Raw genomic sequence first — 23,080 nt, 5'->3', positions numbered from 1 at the left:
TTTCTAAGTTTTGGCTCAAGCCATGTTCAGATCATTTGTACAGGTCCAAGGCACTCATTTCTCAGCTGCGTGACGTAAAGGAAGACCGTCCTGTTCGGTTTGTATGGCTGAACCAGCAGAAATTCTCAAATTGTGTCCTAGGGCTTCCTTCCACCTATGTCACTCCTTTTGGAAAATGCTGAACCCTGTCTGGGCAGACTAGACTTCTAATAAAGCGTGTAGTTATTCTCTAAAAGCGTGCTAGTTTCTTCAGGTGATTCTGTTGCTACTGGAAACACAGGCAGCAGTAGAAACTACCTCCTGCTTAAAGGTAACAGGAACTGGGGGCAAGTTTGGATTCTTAAAAGCAAAATCATAGAATCATTACATGTTAGACTTGAAAGGGACCATACAGGTGAATGAATAAATTTACATGGTGGTGAGCACTGTGTCCCAATGGGAGGGGATCCTCTGTTAAGTCAGATGTGTCCTAGATGACAGCGGGGTGCTGTACTTTACTCTGGATCTGAAAACCAGTGTTTTCATTTGGGCCATATGTGAACATGCCCGCACACATTTTTGATGTCCCAACCATTCTCCTCTGCGCCCTAGTCACCTTTAAAGGCAGATTTGTGGAGAGCTCTCAGCAATAAGTTGCTGTTTATTGGGTGTAAGTCAACAGGTTAGTGGAAGAACCAGGAGCCTCATTCCTTTGACTTAATTACTGGGTGGCATTATGCCGTGGAAAGGAAAGCATCAGTAATTGGCACCGGCGAGGTATGGGAGAGTTGGTACCCACCTGTCATAGGCTTGTCATAAAACACATTTTTGCTGTCAGGGACGTTTGGTACAGTTTGCTCTAATGATTTGCTTCTTAGGAATTTAGTAGAATTAGCAACAGTCTGAGTTTTGACCTTTTTTTAACCTTCAGCCTTTTGGATTGGTGCGGGTAAGAAATCAGAGAAGGAGCTCTGCTTTACACCTAACTGAGCCTGGGGAAAATCACCAGAGTGGAGAAGTTCTTCTTACAGCTTGGCTTGCTGCTTTTCCTCTCCCTCTTCCTCTGTATTTTTAGTAAATGACCCACTGACTTTGTGACCTTTGAGGCATACTTTCTTGTCCACTACTTGAAGCTTTGCTGGGAGATCTGTTTGTGAAATGTCTCTGCACTCCTCTGTTGCATTCGTATGTGCTGCTTGGCCATTCCTTCAGCGTCTAATCCTGTAGTTTCCACACATTAAGCAGAGAAAAAGACCATTTCTCAGGGATGATCCTGCCAGGACCCAGTTATCCCTCTCTATCTTACCTGCTCTGCCTTCTCTCTGTTAGGTCTTTGGCTGCTGGTTTTGCTAGGGAGAATAATTCTGCACTTAACTCGTTTAAGACACAAATCAGCCCCTTGGCTCTTTAATTCCCGGAACTCTGAACAGTGACCGACCTTTTGTGTATGTGGGTACAGTGCACCTGACTGCACCTGACTTTCCTACAATCAAGTGCCTACATGTTATGCTACTACCAACTGTTGTAGTCCGGCCACATCGTCTGCATTTCTGGCACCAAAGCTGAACTGTGTCACTGAATATTCTGAATCCTGGCCAAGGACTCATTACACAGATTCCTGTAGGCATTTAAAGGTGGGAAAGAAACTAGATTCAGAAGAGGGAGGAGGGTATTGAAGGAAATTTTCTGAAGACCTTCTCCCCCTAATTTTTGTAACTATCTATTACATAACGTTGTGTTGAATTTCTATTTAGAGTGTCTGATTTAGTTCTTAACTATTTTAGAGATCTTAACTGTTGGTGTTGGTATGTTTCTGTGTTTTCCCATCTCATTTTTAGGTAAAGTGACTTCTGAGGACAGAAGAGTTTGATGACACAGACCACTGAATTTCTTTGTTTGGAGTCCACGTTATGAACCCTTTCTGGAGCATGTCTGCAAGCTCCGTCCGCAAAGTAGGTATAGTTAATAAATGTAGCGAGGAAACCCATTTGAGTCAAAGTAGAGGTCAAAAATCATTCATACCGAGGTTGCCTATAATCTTAACAAAATTAGCTGGCTTTGCTTATTTAGATTTTTTTCTCTTAAATTTATTTATTTTTTTTAGTAATCTCTACACCCAACGTGGGGCTCAAACTCACAACCCTGAGATCAAAAGTCATATGCTCTTCTGATGGAGCCAGCCAGGCACCCCGAGGTTTTACTTTTGAGAAGTAATGATTTTGCTGATTAGTTTCTGAGACGGAAATGGCATCTCAAATAGAAATCATTCTGGTAATCACAATTGTGAGATTATTTTTAGGGTATATTTACACATGATGAAATTTGTGATACATTACTGTAGTAGTCTTTTTACTAATTTGCAAGATTCCGCAGTCAGAGAAGCTTTGAGAAAGACCAGTCCAGTGTGGTCAAATTCAGACTTGAGGGCACTGGTTTAATTTTTCCAAACAAAATGTCTATTTTTAAATTGCAAAAACAGTACATTTTAGGAAAGCTTAAAAAATGCAGACAAAAAGAGAATGAGTGTAACCCATAATTCCACCTCTAGAAGACCTCCCCCAGGAATCATCTTTTTTTCTAATGCACACGATATCCATTTTTTTAATGCAGGTAAATTAAACAGCCTTTGGCTGTCCTTGAGCCAAGGAAGTGCCTACGAGATGGTGATTTCATCCCTGACTCATGTAGACCTTTGTCTTTGACTCAGGCTGACAGTCTGTGCTGGGGAGAGTCCAAATGTGGATCATCTCCATCAGGGACAAGATCAGAATCCGAGCAGCACAAGGGAGAGCTCAGCTTCATTCCGTGTTTCTGAGCGAGGCGCGCACGCCAGGTGGTGACTAGTTTCAGTCACCTCTGCTGTTTGGTTTGAGCTGCCTCGCACCTGACCTTCTGTAGCACCTAAGAGCCAAGGGACTCTTGTTGTAGAGATGTCTTAATTGCTGAGTAACCCCTTGACCTCTTTTGGGGGTCACGAGACGAAACCATTTCTTTTTCTGTTTCGTGTACATCCTGTAAATACTGGCATTGTTTTTATAGGATGTAGCTTTAAAATTTTTTCCTGTTGCTTCAGTCTTCCTTCAGTTTTGTTCTCTTTCTAATGGACTGCCTGCTCAGAGGACTTTCAAGTCATCTTGACCGTAGTGCTGGAACGTTTGCAAAAGAGTCATTCCAGATTTTAGGCCAAGGATAAGAGTACATCCCATGTACTCTCGTGAGTTAAGAATCATGCTAACGAATGTTCTCACCACTTCGTCTTGAATAGCGATCTGATGGTGAAGAGAAGGCATTAACAGGGGACGTGATAACCAGCCCTCCACGTGCTGCTCCAAAGAAACAACTGCCTTGTATTCCCAAAAACGCTTTGCCCATAACTAAGCCTACATCCCCCGCCCCGGCAGCACAGTCAACAAATGGCACACATGCTTCTTACGGACCCTTCTACCTGGAATACTCTCTTCTTGCAGAATTGTAAGTGCTTCGACTATCCGGTTAAATTTTGACTGATCTTTGAAGGTGAAAAATGAAATTTATTCTGGCACACTCTGTAAAAGGCTGTGTCCTTCGGTCTTAAAGCTCAAACACATCCCCCTCCAGTATCAGGGAAATAAGACTGAAAGACAGGTGTGGGCTTGCATCTCCACGGCTGTTTAGAGAGCAAAAGAACGAGAGTAGGACTAAGCACCTAAGCATAAGCAGGTCAGGGACTGAGTAACTTCATTTTGGGGTTCCTTTATATGAGGTGAGGAGGTCACCTGAAGACGTGGGTGTGGAGAGACGGCCAGTGGGATGGCAGTCCCTGTTCTTTCTCAGGTCAGACCCAGCTGGAGGCTTGTGGTGACCACCTTGGAAGAGGCGTCCTGACAGGCTGAGAGGGTCCCAGTAGGCAGAGGTCAGGAAGCCAGACCTTAGGGGCCAACAACTGAAGGAACTGGAACCGCCGACTCAGGAGAGACCCCACAGGAAGCACTTATCACAGCCGCCTTCATGTATGCAGAGGCCTGTCGTTACAAAGGGGACCGGACCCCTGCCTCGTGACGCGCGAGGCGGAAGTAGGCAGTTCCAGGGAAGTCACAAAGATTCGGGCTCCGTGTTGAAAGTCGGACCGAAGTCGCACGTGTCCGTAGCGGGAGGCGAGCAGTGCCGCCCAGAGGGCTGGTCACGCCGACCGCGCCGGCCCCCGCGGGGGCTCAGGCGGCATCGGGTGTGCCGGCGCGTGGAGACGGAATTCTTAATTTCTGTCGGGGTTCAGTTCCTTAGTACAGCAGCCCCAGCGTCCCCTCTAACGGTCAGAGGGTCCGAGGTCCCGGTGCCGCTGGCCAAGTGGGATTTGGTGGCAGTGGTTCCTTCGGCTCTGTCATGGAGGCCTTCTCGGGGAGGCCCTGCGTCTGCTGTCTGTAGCGGGGCCCAGAGCGGCCTCACTGCGGTCGGTAACGTCTGCCAGCCACGCTGCTGTCCACCTGCTGAATTTTAGTGACTTAAAAACGGAGGAACGACTTTAATGATTAAAAAGTGTGATTGGTAAATAGGTAATAAAAACTGACCACTAAGGTTCGACGAGTTGTTTCTCAAGAAAATTCAGGTTTGGCAGGTTACCATGTTTTAAGGCCCGAGGTCAGCGCCGTTCTGGGTCTGGGCTCAGCCTTACTGCTTTAGGCTCACGGTGACAAGGTCCCAGAAGAGCCAGAAACACCTCTGTCAGTGCACCTGGCTTCCCTTGCTGCAGGGCCCACAGAGTTCAGGTGCCTGAGGTGGGGGGTCCCTTTAGAGGGAGAGCATGGGGGGGGGTGCCTCACCCCTGCCTGCCTTCACCGAGAACGCCGCAGATCTAAACACAGCCCTCTGCCACGGGGACCGGCGTTCACACTTAAAACGACACCTCAGCAATGGCAGTTCTGTGGAGTCTTTATTCTCATGACCTAAAATGTGCTTCAGGAGGCTTTTGAATGTGTGTGGGTGAAATCTGTCCACAGTCACAAAAGCAAAAATTGTACACTTTCTTTTCCCTAAAATTTAATGTCCGGAACTTAAATCAGGTTGCATTGTTCAGAATTACCTACTGGTTGGTTTCCAAGGTGATGTTTCGGGAAAGTTGATTTCTGGGAGGAAAACTTGATTCTTTGTGTATCCCTGCTTGGCTTGAATTTCTTCGTCCGGGGCCCTCCCTGGCTCCTGTTCTCTGTGAGCTTGATCTGTAAGCTGGGAAATGGGTAGGAGTCTGGACCAGGTGAGATGGTGAGGACTTGGCTTGTGTGTTAGCTGTCGGCTGCCCCCTGGGGGACTAGTCCTTCTCTCGAGAAGTGAATGTAGGGTGGTTTGATCTGCATGTGTCCTTCACATCCGCACTCTCATTATTCTGCTTCTGTTTTAGTACCTTGGTTGTGAAGCAGAAGCTACCAGGGGTCTATGTGCAGCCATCTTACCGCTCTGCATTAAGTAAGGATTCGCTCTTAATTTATAGCATATTTGGTTCCTCTGACACAAACTTGGGCCTTAACTGTTTTTTATTTTTTCCTACAGTGTGGTTTGGAGTAATATTCATACGGCATGGACTGTACCAAGATGGCGTGTTTAAGTTTACAGTTTACATCCCTGATAACTACCCAGACGGTGACTGCCCAGTAAGTGAGAAGTCCAGTCTGGCTCCATTTGTTGGACCCGAGGAGGGCTTAAAGGGCTTGAAAGATTGCTTGGTTCTTTTCCTGAGCTCATGATTTTACAATTTCAGTGTCCCAAAATGTTTTATCTCTGCAGTCCTCTGTGAAGGGGATTTTTGTGCTTGTTGCATCTTTTGCCACACCGGCCTCTGCCATCCTTGTTCCTCTGCTCAGGGTGTGCGAGGGAGGCTGGAAGTGGTCCTGCCGCACTGTGTGCATGGCAACCGCTGTGCTACAGAGGAGCGAAGAGTGACTTCTCCCCCGCTGATTGCAAAATTGAATTTTACAGGAAAATGGTAGAGGTCGTTACGTATCCCTCTTGAGGCAGTTCTTTGACTTAAAACACCGTGACTGCCTTGTCCTGAAGCTCCCTTTACAACTATCTGTATGGGTCTAATAAGCTCCTTGCTTCCATTAAAGGACACGTCTCTCTTTAAATACAGCGCTTGGTGTTTGATATTCCCGTCTTTCACCCGCTAGTCGAGCCCACCTCAGGTGAACTGGACGTGAAACGAGCATTTGCAAAGTGGAGGTCAGTAAATCAGCGTTTACTTCGGTGACCTAAGTCAGCGGGAGGATGCTTCAGTGATCCTCCGTGTTTCTCTTTAGGCGGAACCATAATCACATCTGGCAAGTTCTAATGTACGCGAGGAGAGTCTTCTACAAGATTGACACAGCAAGCCCCCTAAACCCAGAGGCTGCCGTGCTGTACGTTACTTTGCTTTGTCCTTTCAGATAAATTGAAAATGCAGCTAAATAGATCATGTTGGTAACTTTTTGAATTAAACTTTTAACACAGGTATGAAAAAGATGTTCAGCTTTTTAAAAGTAAAGTGGTCGACAGCGTTAAGATGTGCACTGCTCGTCTGTTTGACCAACCTAAAATAGAAGACCCATACGCCATCAGGTAGGTGGCGCATGAGCCCTAGGAGCCGCACCCCGCTGTCCGCGCTGCCGGGCTCCGGGTGGCCTTAGAATGGGGTTTAAAAGGGCAGTGTAAAGTGTATCATCTGTTAGCCTCCAGCCTTCATAACTTGTTGGCAGCTCGCTTTCTGGTACCTCTTGGGTACCCCTTAGAGAGCTTTACGTCGACTGGCATGTTGTGCCAATAGCAAGCTATTCAGTGACTTCGATTTCCTAAGGGTCCTCGTAATGTGCCTGTTCAAGGGTCCAGACACCACTTCTCAGCGGGCAGTTTTAGCTGGAGCCCCTCTTAAACTGCCATATCCCCCACTGACCTTCCGCGTTGGGGCAAGGAGGGAAACCGAGTAGTGGGAATAGTGCGTTCCTTTAGCACGATGATATTTAGTCTTGGAAGCATCTGAAGGAGTGCGGAGACCTGAGGAGTTGGTGATGTAGCTCTCTGGCAACGTGTATTGCTGGCAGGTTGCGTGGTACAGTGGCTAAGAGCTGGCCTCTGCGCTTACTGACTTGGGGGACCCAGGGCAGTGACTGACTTTGGCTGTCACACTTTCTTCATCTGTGAATACTAGTACTTGAAGGGACGGTCGTGAAGCAGAAATGAGCTGACATGTGTAAGTGCTCTATAAGGGATAGTTACCCTGTGAGGGAATCATCTAGAGTCCCATCTAAAACTTACATGTTGACAACTGATGATTGTTCCTTGTTAAGTTTTGTTAAGGGAATAAATGGATGTTCTGCAAATTTAGTAAGCCAAAGCAGTTTTTTAATATTTTTCTCTTCCTTAAGCTTTTCTCCATGGAATCCTTCTGTACATGATGAAGCCAGAGAGAAGATGCTGACTCAGAAGGTAAGTACATAACCATTTTTGAAATCGTTCACTGTTTCCTTTCTGAAGTGTCTTCATTGGAGACTACTCCTTATGTACAAGTAACTTTTTGGGAAATGATTCTGTACAGTGCCAACGTCTCCATCAGTCCTATTTTTAATGTCTGTTTTTGATTATGCCTAGAAGAAGCCTGAAGAACAGCACAATAAAAGTGTTCATGTTGCTGGCCTGTCATGGGTAAAGCCTGGTTCCGTACAGCCTTTCAGTAAAGAAGAGAAAACAGTAGCCACTTAAGCGCTGGTGAATCTGTGCACCGTGCACTTTCCTGCCGGACGCGGGCCTGGTCAGAGCCGACCGACGGCAAAGGACTGCCGGGAGAGTAAACCTGTGCGAACGAGGACTGGTATCCGTGTGTCCGTGTACGCTTAGGTTCTAACAGCAAGTTTTGGAAACCTCTCTTTAAGTAATGCATTACTTCTGTCAGAAGTGTCTTTAGGGTGGTTATCTAGTTCAGTACTCCAAATTATTGGGGACTTCGAGGCTTAAGTATTTTTCTGAATTTACTGCTAAAGGTAAGTCACATTCATTTAAACTAATAGAGTAGACAGAGTTGGGCACTCTCTAATGACTCTGACATCCGTGGTTGCAGTTGTATATATTTTAGGACGGGGAGAGAGGTAGAGCAGGTCCCATAGCTGACTAGCACTTGTAAGTGGAAGATCATCTGAGCCTCAGTCTTCGGCCTCCTGTCTTACTGATTTACAGACTCCTGTCAGTCACTGAGGTACACGTTAGGTGAGGAGAGGAAACCAGAACACCTGTTCATAGCTGGTTTTTGTTTTTTTTAAAGCAAATTACTTACTGTATTTTTATGGCAGGAGGGAGAAAGTGTTAAAACGGTTTCTAATGAAGTCAGATATTTAAATGATGAATGACTAATGTGTTTTGTAGAGACAAAATAAACCAATAAATGATTGTTCTTTGTCATTTATGCAGGAAACTAAATGCCCCTTTCTTAATATAACTAAGCAAAGATTAACTTATAAATGCTTTATTGAAAAATACTTATTTTCATATAAAATTACAGTAGCAGTAAGTATCTTGAGAGGTTTTATAAATATTTTTGCACCACTATTCTAACTGAACAGTGTAAGTTCCATATTTCTTTCAGAGCAATATGAAGTTACCCAGTAACTTGGTTTATACTGATTCAATTTACAATTGAATTTTCTCCCTAATAAGATTATTCGTTCAACTTTAAAACTGCTGGAACAATAGTGATTAATAAAGGTATATATAGATAATTCAGTAGCTGTTAAATAACATTTCTAATTTTTATAAATGGTACTATGTACTAATAAAAACCTAAATTCTCCAATCTATTTTTTAAACTGCCAGGAACACACCCAAAGATATCTTAAATTTATCACCTTAATAGACATGTGTCTTTCAGATAACTACCTCCTAAAGAAGAGGTCATAATTTTTCATATTCCCTTAATTCAACTTGATTTAAAATCTTTACTTAGCCAACTGATCCTATTAACAACAAAAAAACCTGGAGAATTTAAAACACATGCCCAAAGGCGGCTACTGGGGCTTGAACAGTTTAAAAAAAGTACAAAAGCATCAAAGATGATATTGCATGTTTAGCCTGGAAGTTTTGTACTTCATAAAGTTCACATTGTAGAAAGTGCCATCGCAAATATACAGCAAAATCTGGGTTACAAAATCATGCTTTTTACAGCCCTAAAGTGCCACTTCTTATACAAGTTCACTCACACATTGCACACCAAACAATCCAGCACTTACCACACTGTACCACACCTAACGGGGAGAGGGAAGAATTACACAAAGGGAACGGGAGACTTGGGATAATAATCTAGGAGCTCCGAATCTGGGCTCTCTCCCTTGTTCTGTTCAGGAATGCAAAAACCTCCTAACTCCTACCAAGCATTTTGGGACAAACACCTAAGTTTTTGTTTTGCCTTTCATGAGGGCCAGAAGCTGACCACAAAACAGGTAGGAATGAACTGAAATCCAGTCCCTCTGCTGGAGCACGTCAACAGACACCTCTTACCCATGTATTTGAGCACGCTCTGTTCCCTGTCACACTTGCAAAAGCATTGCCGAAGAGTCGTCAAATCCATGTTTGGATTCTACGCAGCCTTGATGGCAAGCACTGAGTGGTAGGAAAAAGGCAGCTGGGATGAGTAGAGATATCCTACAGATACTGGAAGATTAGGAAAAGAGCCCCATAATCTAGCATGCATTAAATGGTGCTGCTGAAAAGAGTGTGAAAAGACCGTTTCTGTAGAACAGACTAACCTCAGTGAGAACCTCGGTCATTAGCTACATCTTGGAGACGGCGCAGTAAGGCAGAATGATTTTCTGGGCAAATTCTTTTTGCGGGTGATTCGCTTCCATCTTCCAAAAGAATCCCTCTCTTTTTGGTTGGAGTTTCTCCTGTCCGTATCATACTGTTAATTTCCCTCAGTCTCTAGAGTGGGGGGAAAAATAGATATAAAACTTTAAAATGCTAATATGCAGAGTTCAGAGGTAAGTCAAAGAACCTCAAATGAGTTAAGAGTTTAACTTCAGGAGTTTGAACATCTTTATAAAGAAAAGACCTACTAAATTATACATCCTCTGATTTCACGTCTCAGCTGGCCAACGCTGAGGACTACCTGGTTTGGAGGGCAGAATATTTCTATTTTAACAAGCTCCAGGGGTGATTCTGATGTACACTTTTCCAAAAATAAAAGCTCGCAAATTTGTGATTTTTTTTTTTTTTTACAATAGTTACAGAGCATCCGCTTGCTATGCCGTACTTAGTCACTTCCCTATGTCTCCATTTAAAAAAAAAAAAAAAAACCAGTGTGATTTTTACACAGTATTATGCCCTTTGCAGTCTCGTGTCACTCATTTTTTAGCAGTTGTTCTCAACTGGAATTTCACAGGACAAGTAACCCTTAATTCGTAAAGTGTCCACTGTAGGTATTTTATTGGTATAATCTAGAGGGTACTAGTTAGTTTTCATCCTTGGGAGAATTAAGAAAAATCTGGCAAATTATTTTCTGTGTTCTGTGGTTAATATGAGGAACCCTGATTGAGAAAAACTGCCAGGATGCTAGAGAGACTGGATCTACGTATAGTGCCTTCAGCATGACGTTTCTCCAAAGCCCCAAAGTCAGTTGCCACATTATTTTCTGGTAGTTTATTGGTCACAAATTTTTTTTTTCACATGCTCCTTACTGTCCGTGTTTACTTATGGAAAATATACTCACCACATTCACCTGTGTTTCTTACAGGAAATCTCAGGAAAGTAGGGAGAAGAGAGTAATGAATCCTCCCTTAACGACCACCCCCCTGCACCAATTTTGGCCAGTCTTACTCGATTTATATGCTCGTTCATTTCCCATTCACCAGACTGTCTTAAAGCTAATCCTAGACCTATTTTATTTATATTTTATTCTTTATTTTAAAATAATTTTTGAGGTTTAAATAAAATCACCTGTGTTATTATTAGCATATGCACTTTCTCAAATCGTAACCACCTTAAGAAAGCTTTCCTTTGTCTTCTACGCTTTTGCATTCCTCATCTCTGGTCTATTTACTTGAATATTCCTTAAATTGTTCATTGTAGGTTATTTGTATATAATGTATAGATATATGTCATGTGAAATACAGTGTATAACTGTATAACTTAATAGACATAGCACATTAATATATACATTACTATATATTGTACATTAATGTGTTACAGTACATATAATTTATATACAATACACAATATCTTACACATCACAATTTACATAATATGTACATATTTAAAACACGAATACATTCTTATTCCAAAAAAAATTCAGAATATGCTGAGACTTCTTGTCCTCACCCAGTTCCTGGGATACCTACTATAATCTCTCATTCACTGAACAAATCAGGCTACTGCATAGCCTCTGCTCTCTATCTATGAATGCACTCACTAGAAATGTAATACTGTGTATTAAGTGGGGTTTAAAAAAAAAAAAATTGAAATGGCAGGGGTGCCTGGGTTAAGTGTCCGACTCTTGATCTCTGCTCAGGTCTTAATCTCAGGGTCCTGACTTCAAGTGCCACATTGGGCGCCATGCTGGGCTCCATGCTGGGTGTGGAGCCTACTTAAAAAATGGCATATTTTATGTGTTGTTTGGAATATTTGTTCAATCAACATTGCATCTTAGATCTTCCCATATCAGTATATATGCACATCTCTTTAGCTGCTATACAGTATTCTATGTCTCTCCTAGTTTAATCCCCTATTGATGTATTATTTCCTCCCTAATAACAACTGTAATTCAACAGGCTGTACCAAGCCACTGAAACTGCCCTGACGAAGTGTCACTAATGATCCCCAATCATGTTAATTACCTTGCATGGTATTTTATAATTCTTTTCTCATTGTAATGTAAAGGTTAGGCTATTACAGTTTGGTTCTAGACTCAAGGATCTCAATTATCTATTAAGTCATGATAAATGTTTCTTCAACAGTCTAATTTTGCTATCATTTATTGAAGAAACTCCCAATTCTGTGCTAGATTTTTAACCTTTCCAGGTGGTGATAAGATTGAAAGCCACTGATCCAGATGCTTAATATAACTTTTTTTTTGCACAAAATGTCATTTCTAAAGGTTTACCTACGGTAAAATTCACCCTTGTAATCATATACTGTTGCGTGTTTTGACAGTCACGTAACCATCACAGTAAAGAACAGTTTCTTCGTTCCAAAAAATTCCGACGTTGCTGGTTAAGATACCCCTCGCCAGCAAGCACTGATGCTCCCTGTCCCTGTAGTTTGTCTTTTCCAGAATTTCATCAAATGAAATCCTATAGTAAGTGGCCTACCAAATGTAGTGTGTTTCATGTAAGCACCAGCGCATCTGAGGTTCATCCGTGTTGCTGGGTGTATCAGTAGTTTGTTCCCCTTTACAGCGAAGTCGTTGCCCATGAGCCACGTGTACCACAGGTTTGCTTATCCATTAGCCCGCTGGAGGACATTTGGGTGGTTTTCCATTTTTGCCAATTAGGAATAATCTTAAACGTTCATGTAGATGTTTTTGTATGAACCTTAGGTGAATACCTAGAAATGAAATTACTGGTTATGTGGTAAGGGCATGTTTATAAGAAAATGCCAAGCTGTTTTCCAGGTGTTAGAGCTATGCTGTATCATTTTGCATTCTCACCAGGCACATATAAAAGTTCTAAGTGCTCCACGTCATCGCCAGAATTTGTTACCCTCATTTTTTGGTTTTAGCCATTCTACTAGGCATGTAATGGATGATGTGTGTTCAAATTTTTTGCCTAGTTTTAAATTTGGTTGGTTTTCCTTTTGCATTTTGATAATCCTTTATATGTTGCAGAAATAAATCCTTTGTCAGATAAGAGGTTTGTAAAATTTTCTCCCAGTTGGCGGCTTGCTTTTTCTATCTTTTAAAGAGGAGGAATTCTTAATTTCAATGAAGTCCAATTTCTGTCTTCTATGGATTGTGCTTTTGATTCTGTTATCTAAGAAGTCTTTGTGTAAACCGTGTTCACAAAGATTTTGTTCCCCTATGGTTTCTCCCAGAAGTTTTATAAGTTTTCCACTTAGGTCCACGGTCCATTTTGATTCATTTGTATATGTGATGCAGAGTGTGGGTGCAAGTTTACTATTTTTGTATCTGGTTATCTAGTTGTTCACTGTCTGTTGAACTCAATTACTTTTGCACCTTTGTTGACAATCAGTTGACCATGTATATGTGGTGTATTTCTGGATTTTATTCTCTCGATCTGTATGTCTGTCCTTTCACCGATACTATATTGTCTTGATTACCATAGCTTTATAGTTAAGTCTTGAAATCAGATAGTGTGGGTCTTCCAGCTTTTTCAAAATTGTTTTAATTATTCTGGTTCCTTTGCGTGTTCATATATATTTTGGAACCAGTTTGTTAACTTGCACAAATAACTGTGCTGGGATTTTGTCAGGAACTGGATTGAATTTATAGATCAAGTGGAAGAAAACAGACATCTTTGAAAATGTCATCCAATTCATGAACATGGAATTTCTCCGTTTTCAGTCTTCATCAGTGTTGTATAGGTCTCAGGATACGAATCTTGTACATCTTTTGTCAAGATTTATCCCTAAGTTGTGTTGTTTTTTGTTTGTTCAGTATGGGGCTTGAACTCACAACCCTGAGATCAAGACCTGAGCTGAGCTCAAGAGCTGGATGTTTACTGACTGAGCCAGCCAGGCACCCCCAGAAGTATTGAATGTTATGGTGCTTTAGAAAATTTTTACTTCTCCTTACTTGTTGCTGGTATAAATTTGATTTTTGTATATTAGTCATATAACCTTGCCAATCTTACTAGTTTACTAACACTTTTAGATTTTGATTTTTCTATAGAGAGAATCCTGTTGTGAATGGAGACAGTTCTGTTTCTTCCTTTTCAGTCTGTATGTCGTCTTTATCTTGCCTTATTATATATGCAAGGGCCTACAGTTATGTTGAATAGGAGTGGTGAGAGCAGATATCCTTGCCTTGTTCCTGATCTTAACAGTGGAAGACTTGAATGCCTTCTGTTTGGTATGCAGTCTTTATCCGATTGAGGAAGTTCCCTGAGAGGTTTTATCGTGAATGAATGTTGTATTTTGTCAAATGTTTTTTTCAACTACGGAGATGATTTATCACCTTCACTTTTTAGAAGAGTTTGTATAGAACCGGCATTACAGTTGACACTGAACAACAGTTTGAATGGGTCCACTTGGATTTTTTTTTCAATGATTTTAATATTTTCATTTACTTTAAGACTAGAGTATGTAATCTATATACAAAATATGTGTTAGTTAGCTGTTTGTTTTCAGTCAACAGTAGGCTATTAATAGGTAAGTTTTGGGGGAGTTAAAAGTTATACCCAGGGGCGCCTGGGTGGCGCAGTCGTTAAGTGTCTGCCTTCGGCTCAGGGCGTGATCCCGGTGTTCTGGAATCGAGCCCCGCATCAGGCTCCTCCGCTGGGAGCCTGCTTCTTCCTCTCCCACTCCCCCTGCTTGTGTTCCCTCTCTCTCTGGCTGTCTCTCTGTCAAATAAATAAAATCTTTAAAGAAAAAAAAGTTATACCCAGATGTTCAACTGCATGGGGCATGGTGTCCTAACCCCCGTGTTGTTCAAGGGTCAACTGTATCTTCCTTAAGTATTTGATAGAATTTACCATTGAAGCCATCTGGGCCTAGTTTTCTTTGAGAGGATGTTTTTAAATTACAAATTCAGTTCATTTAGTAGAGGGTCACCGAGACTACTTGTTGAGTATGTTTTAGAAGTGTATGTCTTTGAAGGAATTGATCCATTTCATCTGCATTATTACATTTATTGGCAAAAAGTTGAACTGTCATTATATATTCTTAATGTCTGTAGGACCTGTACCGCTAGCTCCCGTTTCTGATCTTAGTGATTCATCATTTTCTTAATCCTGATTAGTCTGTGCAGAGCTGTATCAATTTTTTAAAATCTTCTCAAAAACCCTGGTTTTTAATGGCCTTAAATTTCTGTATTTTGTCTTTCACTGATTCTTGTTTTTTTCTAGTTGTTTAGGGCAAAATCTTAGGTCACTAATTTGGTACCTTTCTTCTTTTCTCATAGAAGTATTTTAGTGCCATAAATTTCCCTCTCAGCACTGCTTTTGCTGCATCCCACAAATTTTGGTATGTCAAGTTTTCATTTTCATTTAGTTCAAAATACTTTCCAGTTTCTTTTCTTCTTTGACTCATTTCTATGCAATTCAGTTTTTGCAAAAATTTGGTGGTTTTCCAGGTATCTGTATCTCTGTTACTGATTTCTGATTTGATTGTGTTGTGGTAAAAGAAAATACATTATTTGAATCCTTTAAAATTTACTGAGACTTGTTTTATGGTCCTTAGTGTGGTCTGTCTTGGTAAATGTTCCGTGTGCACCTGATGCTGTTGGGAGTGTTCTATAAATGTCAATTAGCCAGTTTGGTTGGTCACATCTTGACTATCCTTACTGATTTTTTCTGTTTACTTGTTCTGTCAATTTATGTTGAAATCCTTGATTATAATTTTTTTTTTTCTATTTAGGATTTTATGCCCTGTGACTGGGAAATGACCTTTATCAGTGATAATATTATTAATGATATGAAAGCTGGAGTGGCTACATTAATTACTGTTAGCAGAGCGTATATAACTTTTCCCATCCTTTTATTTTTTTAAAAAACCACTTTATTGGGATATAGTTCACGTACCATATAATTCAACCATTTGAAGTGTACAAGTTCTATGTCTATTAGTATGTTCCTAGAGTTGTGCAATCATTACCATATTTAACCGTGCAATTCAGTTGTGCAATTCATTACCACATGTGCCCATTAACAGAAACCCTCCATTCCTCCCAGACCTAGGCAATCACTAATCCACTTTGTGCTTCCATAAATATGCCTATTCTGGACATCTCATATAAATGGCATCATATAATATTTATCCTTTGAGACTACTTTCAGTTAGCATAATGTTTTCAAGGTCCATCCATGTTGTAGCATGTGTCAGTACTTCCTTTTTATTGGAGTCATATTCCGCTGTATGGATATGCACCTATTCATCAGTGGGTTATCTGAGTTATCATCCTTTTACTTTAAACTGTAAACTTTTAACTGTGTGTGTCTTGATATTTAAAGTGGGTTACTTATAAGCAGTAAATAGTTGGGTCTTGCTTTTGTGTCCAGTCCTAGAATTTCTGCCTTTTAATTAGTGTATTTAGATCATTTACATTTAATTGCTACTTGTTTGCTATTTCCCGTGTTTTTTCCTCCTTTTTTGGCCTCCTTTTGAATTGAGTATTCCGACTTGTATTATTGTTTTTTTCCATTTAACTCTTTAATCCAAGTGGAATTTATCTGGTTATATATAACACAGGCATACTTTGCTCTATTGTACTTCACAGATAATGTGGGGTTTTTTTGTGACCCCTGCATCGGGCAAGTGTATTAGTGACATTTTCCAACAGGGTTTGCTACTTTGTGTCTTTGTATCAAATTTTGAATTCTCTCAAGATTGCAGAGTTCATTATATTTGTTATGGTGATCTTTGGTTATTATGATTCACTGAAAGCTCAGATAAATGGTTAGCATATTTTTTTAATTAAGGTATGAACACTTTTTTTTAGATATAATGCACACTTAACAGACAACAGTATAGTATAAATGTAACTTTTATATGCACTGGGAAATCAAAAAATTCAGTTAACTGGCTTTTACTGTAGTGGTCTGGACCTGCAGTATCTGAGCTGTGCCTGTACTAGAGGAACTGTCCGTCATCTCCTCCAGTTGCTTTTGGGGCTACTGTTGATTTAAGTTTCCAGCTTTCACAATCCCACTGGCAATATCATTGGAATCAGATCAGACCTATGCAGTGGTTGGAGGAAACTGTGTCTTTAAATATGTGGTCTTCCTATTCAGAAACATCAGTATGTCTGCGTTATTCAGGTTAACTGAGATTTCTGCAAGGGGTAAGTTTACTCAAAGTCACCTTCGTTAGTACTATAACAGAACAATGGAAAACCTGTGCCATTTTCTAAGAGTTTTGCTGTTTTCTTGTTTTCCCCAACTTTTTATCTTAAAAGAAGTTGGAGGAATAGTGCATTGAACACCCAATTATCAGTCAGTCAATAACGTTTTACCACATTTGTTCTCTATAATTTTCTTTTTAGTTGAACCATTTGACAGTTGACAGTTGCTCACACTGGGGACACTGAATACTTTAAACATACTCTCCTACATAATCCAGGACTATCATCAATACCAATGGAATTTAACACTGAAGTCCACATTAAATTTTCCCATCTGTCCCAAAAATGTCCTTGATAGCTATGCTTTTCTGTGCAGGATCCAATCAAAGATCATGTCTCTTTAGTCCCCTTCACTCTAGAACAGTACCCTCCCCTCATGATCCTGACGTTGGTTTTTTGTTTTTTTCTGAAGAATCTAGATCATTTTTTATGTGTGTTTCTCTCTAAGCAAGCTTTATGAATACAAGCATTACGGGAGGTGCTTTAGGATTGAGTTGTACTCCTAAACACGGCACATGATTCCCCGTGATCTAGCCTTACTGCCTCAAGGACATGGTCTTCTTTTCTGGTGCTTCCTGGATACCCCTTCCTTCCACACCTCAGCATCTTGCTAACTTTTCTTCCATTAAAGCCTGATGGAAGTTTCCCTCCCCATCACAGACGGGGGCAGACGCTGCCACACAAATGGGTACTAAGTCGGACTATCATCACACTGCACTGTACAAAATGTCCATTTCTCCCCATAGACAATCCAAAGGACAGAGACACTACCTGTCCCAGAAACAGAGACTCCATAATCAGAAATCCAAATTTCCTCACAAAAAGTTGAAGTAAAGACCATAAAACTCCAGATTTATAGCAGAGAGAACTATAAATGCACAAATAGGAAGAGGAATGAAAATAAATCTAAATCCTTTATTTCCAGCCTTAAAGTTCTCCCCCCAATACCCTGTTTTTTGCTCCACTGGGACTTACTGGTCACTTTTCCCTGGTAGTTCCCATCACTCATGTGAGTACTGAGCATTTCCCACGAACCCCAATTCCCGAATCCTAGGCATTCTAGGTTAATAAAGGCCAAGTTTTATGTTAGGCTCACCTTTGAAGGACTGTTGCTGAAGTAGTAGAAAATCTTTTCTCGAGGAGAAAGCATCGTTTCATTTTTATGTGGAGAAATGTAGACAGGGTGATTCTGAGACAGCTGTATTCGGCGAGGAGAGCCCGTCCTCACAAATGGATAGGGGGAGAGTGGAGGAGCATCCATCTGTTTGTTTAAAAAAAGAATCCGTACTCCTAAGAAAGGGAATGGAATTTCTAACCAGGTATTTATTTTATTGAAAGAGTGGAGAGGTAGAATAAACCAGCAGCTTTTTGAATAGTAAACAGCAATGTATTCGCACCCACAATGACACTTAAAGAAAACCCTACAAATAACCTTTAAGTGCTTATTTTGTGTCACTGTTTTAAGCATTTTTAGTACATTATGGCATTTAATTCCCATAGGAACCCTATAAGCTGGGGTCTACTCCTATTCCCATTTTATATTTGAAGAGGCAGAGGTTAAGTAACTTGGAAGGTTACTGTAAGTGGTACGTTCTGGACAATGTGAATGCATGCACTCTCTCGTATTACAGTAATGTGTAGGGAATTCAAATATCAATGCTTCACAGTAAAAAATTCTGTTGGTTAGGTGTATTATCTCAGATTTCCGCAGTTTTATTCAACAAAAGAATGATTTCTAAGACTAGTTGACGTAGAGGGCAGCTCAACCTAAGTTACTTCTCCTCCCTGACAAGTGAAGAAAGTACGAAATAATCCCTGTCAAACTTACCACGTTTGCCTGTGAGTACTTCATGGCAAATGTTTTAATTTGCTTTATGTAAATATTGTTGTAGAACTGAATGAGGTCGCCCCTCTCCTCCTCTTCCATGTCACTGTTGGCACCCGTGAGGCGAGTGGGTGTGGGTGGGGCGCTGCTGGGCTGGGGAACCGGCAAGGTGCTGCTCGACCTCATGACAGGACTGGAGTCTCTGCTGGCTGCGGCAGGCAGAACAGAGGGTGTTACACAGAAGGACCGCGAGCGCAGACTGTTTTTAAAAAATAATTCTGTAAGAAAAAGGCAAACCGCTACCTGCTGTACTTGTTTAATGGCAGCAAATGGGCACTCTGCTCTTCATCCCAGGGAGCAAAGCACAGATACTCCTAAGTATTAACTCTACCCCCTGCCATGAATGTTGCAAAGGCTTACTCAGTAGTTTTCACTAATAAATTACGCCGGATTTTCTAGGACCTGTGACCTGCATTAAGTGACGCAAGTCAATAATTAGCAGTGGTAGTTCCATAGCATGGCTTCAGTCGGCATGCCAGGCTTTTCTGGAACTCAGGCCAACAAATTCCTGCCTGAAACCTTCTCTAATTTCCCTAGAGAAAACTGCTATGCACAATGTGCCTCAAAGCTATGGGAGGAAGGACAAACAACTTTGCCACTAAATTTAGGATTCTGTTTATTGTTCCAACAAATTTTTTGCTAATATTTTAATATAGTTGTAATTTCATTTAGTAATCCTTAGTCTTTAGGAGCTTCTCACTTTTTAGGCCTAATTTTGTTTTGTAAGTGTTCATAAAGCCCCTTAACACTTACTTCTGTCTTTGTTGAGTTCTGTTGGAGAATTCTGATGGCTTCTGCTATCACTGCTGCCAGAATTTCTTCTTTTCCTTTTCCCTTTTATCAAAACACTTCTATATACCTTTAGAGAGACGATGAGAAGGGGACAGATTTATTGAGCACATCTAGGACTGTAGGACCTTGACATGCTATTAAATTCTCACAATGGCTCCAAGTAGTAAGAGTAGTTGTCCTCAGGGAGGTTAATATGTGCAGCCAAGATCATATATCTATCTATCTGTTAAATAACAGAGCCAGGATTTACACTGGGGCCTGTCTGGCTTCAAATTCCAAATATGGCCTATAATACAAAGGGCAGTACTAGCACCCAACCATAAAATCAAGTTATTCTAAGTACAAAGATCTTGCATACCTACCCCTTGAGATAAATGAATAGTATTAAAGATAAAATGTTTTAAATTTTCATATAATGTCTTGGTTAAATGTACTGTTTTCTAAACCAGCCTGAAAGGTGACAAACCAAACAACTTCCTAAATTGACATCTATCTTGTGATTATCCAAATTAAAAAGGAATCAAATATTTCATCTCATCACCTTTTGGAGAAAAAAGGACTTAAACTAATCAAGATGTGAAGCTGTCAGTGATTAAAGAATATTAAAAGTTCTTTTTTACCCTGGAGAAAAGTCCCCAGAATCAACTGTGGTTAGTTTTCTATATTTATCAAAGATTTTAAGATTTTCAGCCCTGAGAGAAAATGTAGTTACCTGGCTCCGGGCCTGTGGCTGAGTCCTATAACAACGCATAATATTCTGGAAGGACTTGTCTTCTTTTGTCACCTGGCAAAGAATAAGAGTATTCTGAGACAGAAATTGATTGCAAAAATTTTGAAGAGCTGTGTGAACCTACTCCCCAGTGAAACTGGTGAAAATCATATAAACAGCCATTTCAAGTCTCTGGAAATGGTCCTAAAGGCATACAAAATGTACTGTCTATTCAAGAAAACCTAATATTCAGTAACAAGAGGGAGTAAGTGGTATCCGAACACAGACCTGGAATAAAGAAGCACAGTTAACAAATGAAAAATTCACCAGAAGGACAAAACAGATTTGAACTGGCAAAGAAAAAAAGGATTAGCCAACTTGGGATAGACTGTGGAACAGTCTATCAGAAAAAGGAATGAAGAAAAATTACCAGAGCTTTAGAGAGCTGTGAACATCATTCAGCACACACAGAGAGAAGCAGAGAAAAATGATAAAGGCTGAAAGCTTCCCAAATTTATTTAAAAATAGTAACCCACACATCCAGGAAGTTCTAAGAATTCCAAGTATAGGATACATGCAAAGAGATCCATGCCCAGACATATAGTAAAAATGCTGAAAGCCAAAGGAAGGGAGAAAATCTTGAAAACATCAACAGAAGCCCAATAAAATAACAGGCAACTTCTCATCAGAAACTATAGACACTAAGAGGTGGCAGAACAACATATTCAAAGTGCTCAAAGTGAAAAAACTAAGAATTCAGTGTCCAACAAAGTTATCTTTCAAAAATGAAAAAATACAAAATAAAAACAAAAACCGAGTTTGCTGATAACAGACCAATCTTAGAAATACTAAAAGTTCTTCAAACTAAAAGCAAGTGACCTCAGTAATTCAAATATGCATAAAAAAATGAGCACTGGGTAAGATAATTATGTAACTGTAAAGACAGCATGAAATGCATATTTCTCCTTAACAGACTTAAAAAGCCATTGTATAAAACAATACATACATAATGTATTATTGGGCCTAAAACATAGAGAAATGTGATATATTTGTCAAAAACACAGGAGGAGGAGGAAAGCTGTTTTGGGCTAAGGAAATGACTGCAGATGACAAGTCAAAACCACAGGAACCAATAAAGAGAATCAAATGATAAGATTAATATGACAAAATCTATACATTACATACATTTCTTCTCAGCTTTAAAAGTCATAGAATTATAAACTAACAAGGCAATTGTTGGATTTATAACACTTACGGATGTAATATGTATCCCAGTACACCTCAAAAGATTAAAAGAAAAGATATTAAAAGGAAACAGCTACATAGCACACTTCTTTATCTCACTGGAATTAAGTCGTCAGTATAAATCTGAAGCTGATTTTGATACCGTTAAGATGCATATGTTGGGGTGGGGAGATGTTGGTCAGAGAATACAAACTTGCAGTTGAGTATGTTCTAGGGCTCTAATATCTAGCATGGTGACTACAGTTAACAATACCATATTATATACTTGGAAGTTGCTAAGAGTTGATCCTAAATGTTCTCACTACACAATAAAAACTGGATAGCCCCATGCGAAGGAATAAAGTTGGACTCCTACCATGTATAAAAATTACTCAAAATAGATCAAAGACCTAAAAATGTAAGAAAACTATAAAACTCTTAGAAGAAAATATTCATGACCTTGGATTTGGCAATGTATCATTAGATATGACAGCAAAAGTATAAGCAACAAAGAAAAAATTGTCTTAATCAAAACTAAAAACCATGGTTCAAATAACACTATCAAGTAAGTGCAAAAAAACACAGAATGAGTGGGGCGCCTGGGTGGCACAGCGGTTAAGCGTCTGCCTTCGGCTCAGGGCGTGATCCCGGCGTTATGGGATCGAGCCCCATGTCAGGCTCCTCCACTAGGAGCCTGCTTCTTCCTCTCCCACTCCCCCTGCTTGTGTTCCCTCTCTCGCTGCTGTCTCTATCTTTAAAAAAAAAAAATGAGAGGAAATACTTGCAATTATTTGGTAAGAATTATAGCTCAATCGCAAAAAAGCACAAACAATCCAAATCAAAAATGGGCAAAGGATTTAAACTGGTATTTCGCCAAAGAAGATCTACAAATAACCAATAAGCAAATGACTGGGATGCCCAGAATCAAGAACTCAAATAACAGCCAATAAGCACAAAAAACACGCAACATCATCAGTCATTAGGGGAATATGTGTCAAAATCACCATAATGTATCAATCAAACCCACAGGGATGACTATAATAGGAAATAGAAAAGCTGGCAAGGATGTAGAGAAATTAGAACTCTTACGTACTGCTGGTGGGAATGTAAAATGGCACAGATGCTGTGAAAAATATGGCAAGTTTCTCAAAAAATTAGACTTACCATATGACCCAGCAACTAAAAACTCAAAGAGATATTAATACACTCATGTTCATAGTAGTAGTCAAAATAGCTAAAAAGTGGAAGCTACCCACGTGGCCATCAGTGGATGAATGGATAAACAAAATGTGGTATGTCCATACAATGGAAGCTTATCAGCCTTAAAAAGGAAGAAAATTACAACTCATGCTGTAACACACAAATCTTGACATTATACTAACTGAAATAAACCAGTCACAAAAAGACAAATACTGTAGACTTTGTCTCCTAGAGTCCTAGACTCCTAGAGTCACCTGGAATAGTCAAATTCATAGAGACAAAGTAGAATGGTGGG

The 23,080-nt window shown here is 40.3% G+C and overlaps 2 protein-coding genes across 9 annotated transcripts in view; one reads left to right on the top strand and one right to left on the bottom strand.

Moving 5' to 3' along the window:
• AKTIP (AKT interacting protein) overlaps positions 1–8,377 on the top strand; it is a 40,677-nt gene extending 32,300 nt beyond the window's left edge. For 4 of the 6 annotated variants that reach the window (XM_087870425.1, XM_045806798.2, XM_045806797.2 and 1 more), the window contains exons 2-10: positions 1,818–1,931; positions 3,245–3,450; positions 5,351–5,415; positions 5,500–5,600; positions 6,080–6,168; positions 6,246–6,344; positions 6,436–6,543; positions 7,347–7,407; positions 7,570–8,377. In XM_087870425.1, coding sequence (XP_087726551.1) covers positions 1,890–1,931; positions 3,245–3,450; positions 5,351–5,415; positions 5,500–5,600; positions 6,080–6,168; positions 6,246–6,344; positions 6,436–6,543; positions 7,347–7,407; positions 7,570–7,680 — 882 coding nt within the window. In that variant the 5' untranslated portion in view covers positions 1,818–1,889 and the 3' untranslated portion in view covers positions 7,681–8,377. Of the gene's footprint in view, positions 1–1,475; positions 1,614–1,817; positions 1,932–3,244; positions 3,451–5,350; positions 5,416–5,499; positions 5,601–6,079; positions 6,169–6,245; positions 6,345–6,435; positions 6,544–7,346; positions 7,408–7,569 lie in introns of those variants that run through there. The other 2 variants (XM_087870426.1, XM_087870427.1) reach the window with 2 other exon arrangements.
• Positions 8,378–8,421: 44 nt separating this feature from the next.
• The window catches only part of RBL2 (RB transcriptional corepressor like 2), a 50,444-nt gene continuing 35,785 nt past the window's right edge, over positions 8,422–23,080 (bottom strand). Inside the window, exons 18-23 of one of the 3 annotated variants that reach the window (XM_045806794.2) lie at positions 20,365–20,436; positions 19,614–19,719; positions 18,804–19,009; positions 18,072–18,236; positions 9,714–9,885; positions 8,422–9,618 (exon numbers count right to left, since the gene is read on the bottom strand). In XM_045806794.2, the coding sequence (XP_045662750.2) occupies positions 9,715–9,885; positions 18,072–18,236; positions 18,804–19,009; positions 19,614–19,719; positions 20,365–20,436 (720 nt within the window). In that variant the 3' untranslated portion in view covers positions 8,422–9,618; position 9,714. Of the gene's footprint in view, positions 9,886–18,071; positions 18,237–18,803; positions 19,010–19,613; positions 19,720–20,364; positions 20,437–23,080 lie in introns of all 3 variants that reach the window. The other 2 variants (XM_045806795.2, XM_045806796.2) reach the window with 2 other exon arrangements.

The sequence above is a fragment of the Ursus americanus genome, chromosome 21 (genome assembly GCF_024610735.1).
Source record: "Ursus americanus isolate L20-20 chromosome 21, mUrsAme1.1.p, whole genome shotgun sequence".
NCBI lineage: Eukaryota > Metazoa > Chordata > Mammalia > Carnivora > Ursidae > Ursus > Ursus americanus.
The sequence above is the reverse complement of the archived record's forward strand: the minus strand, read 5'-3'. Positions and strand labels throughout refer to the sequence as shown.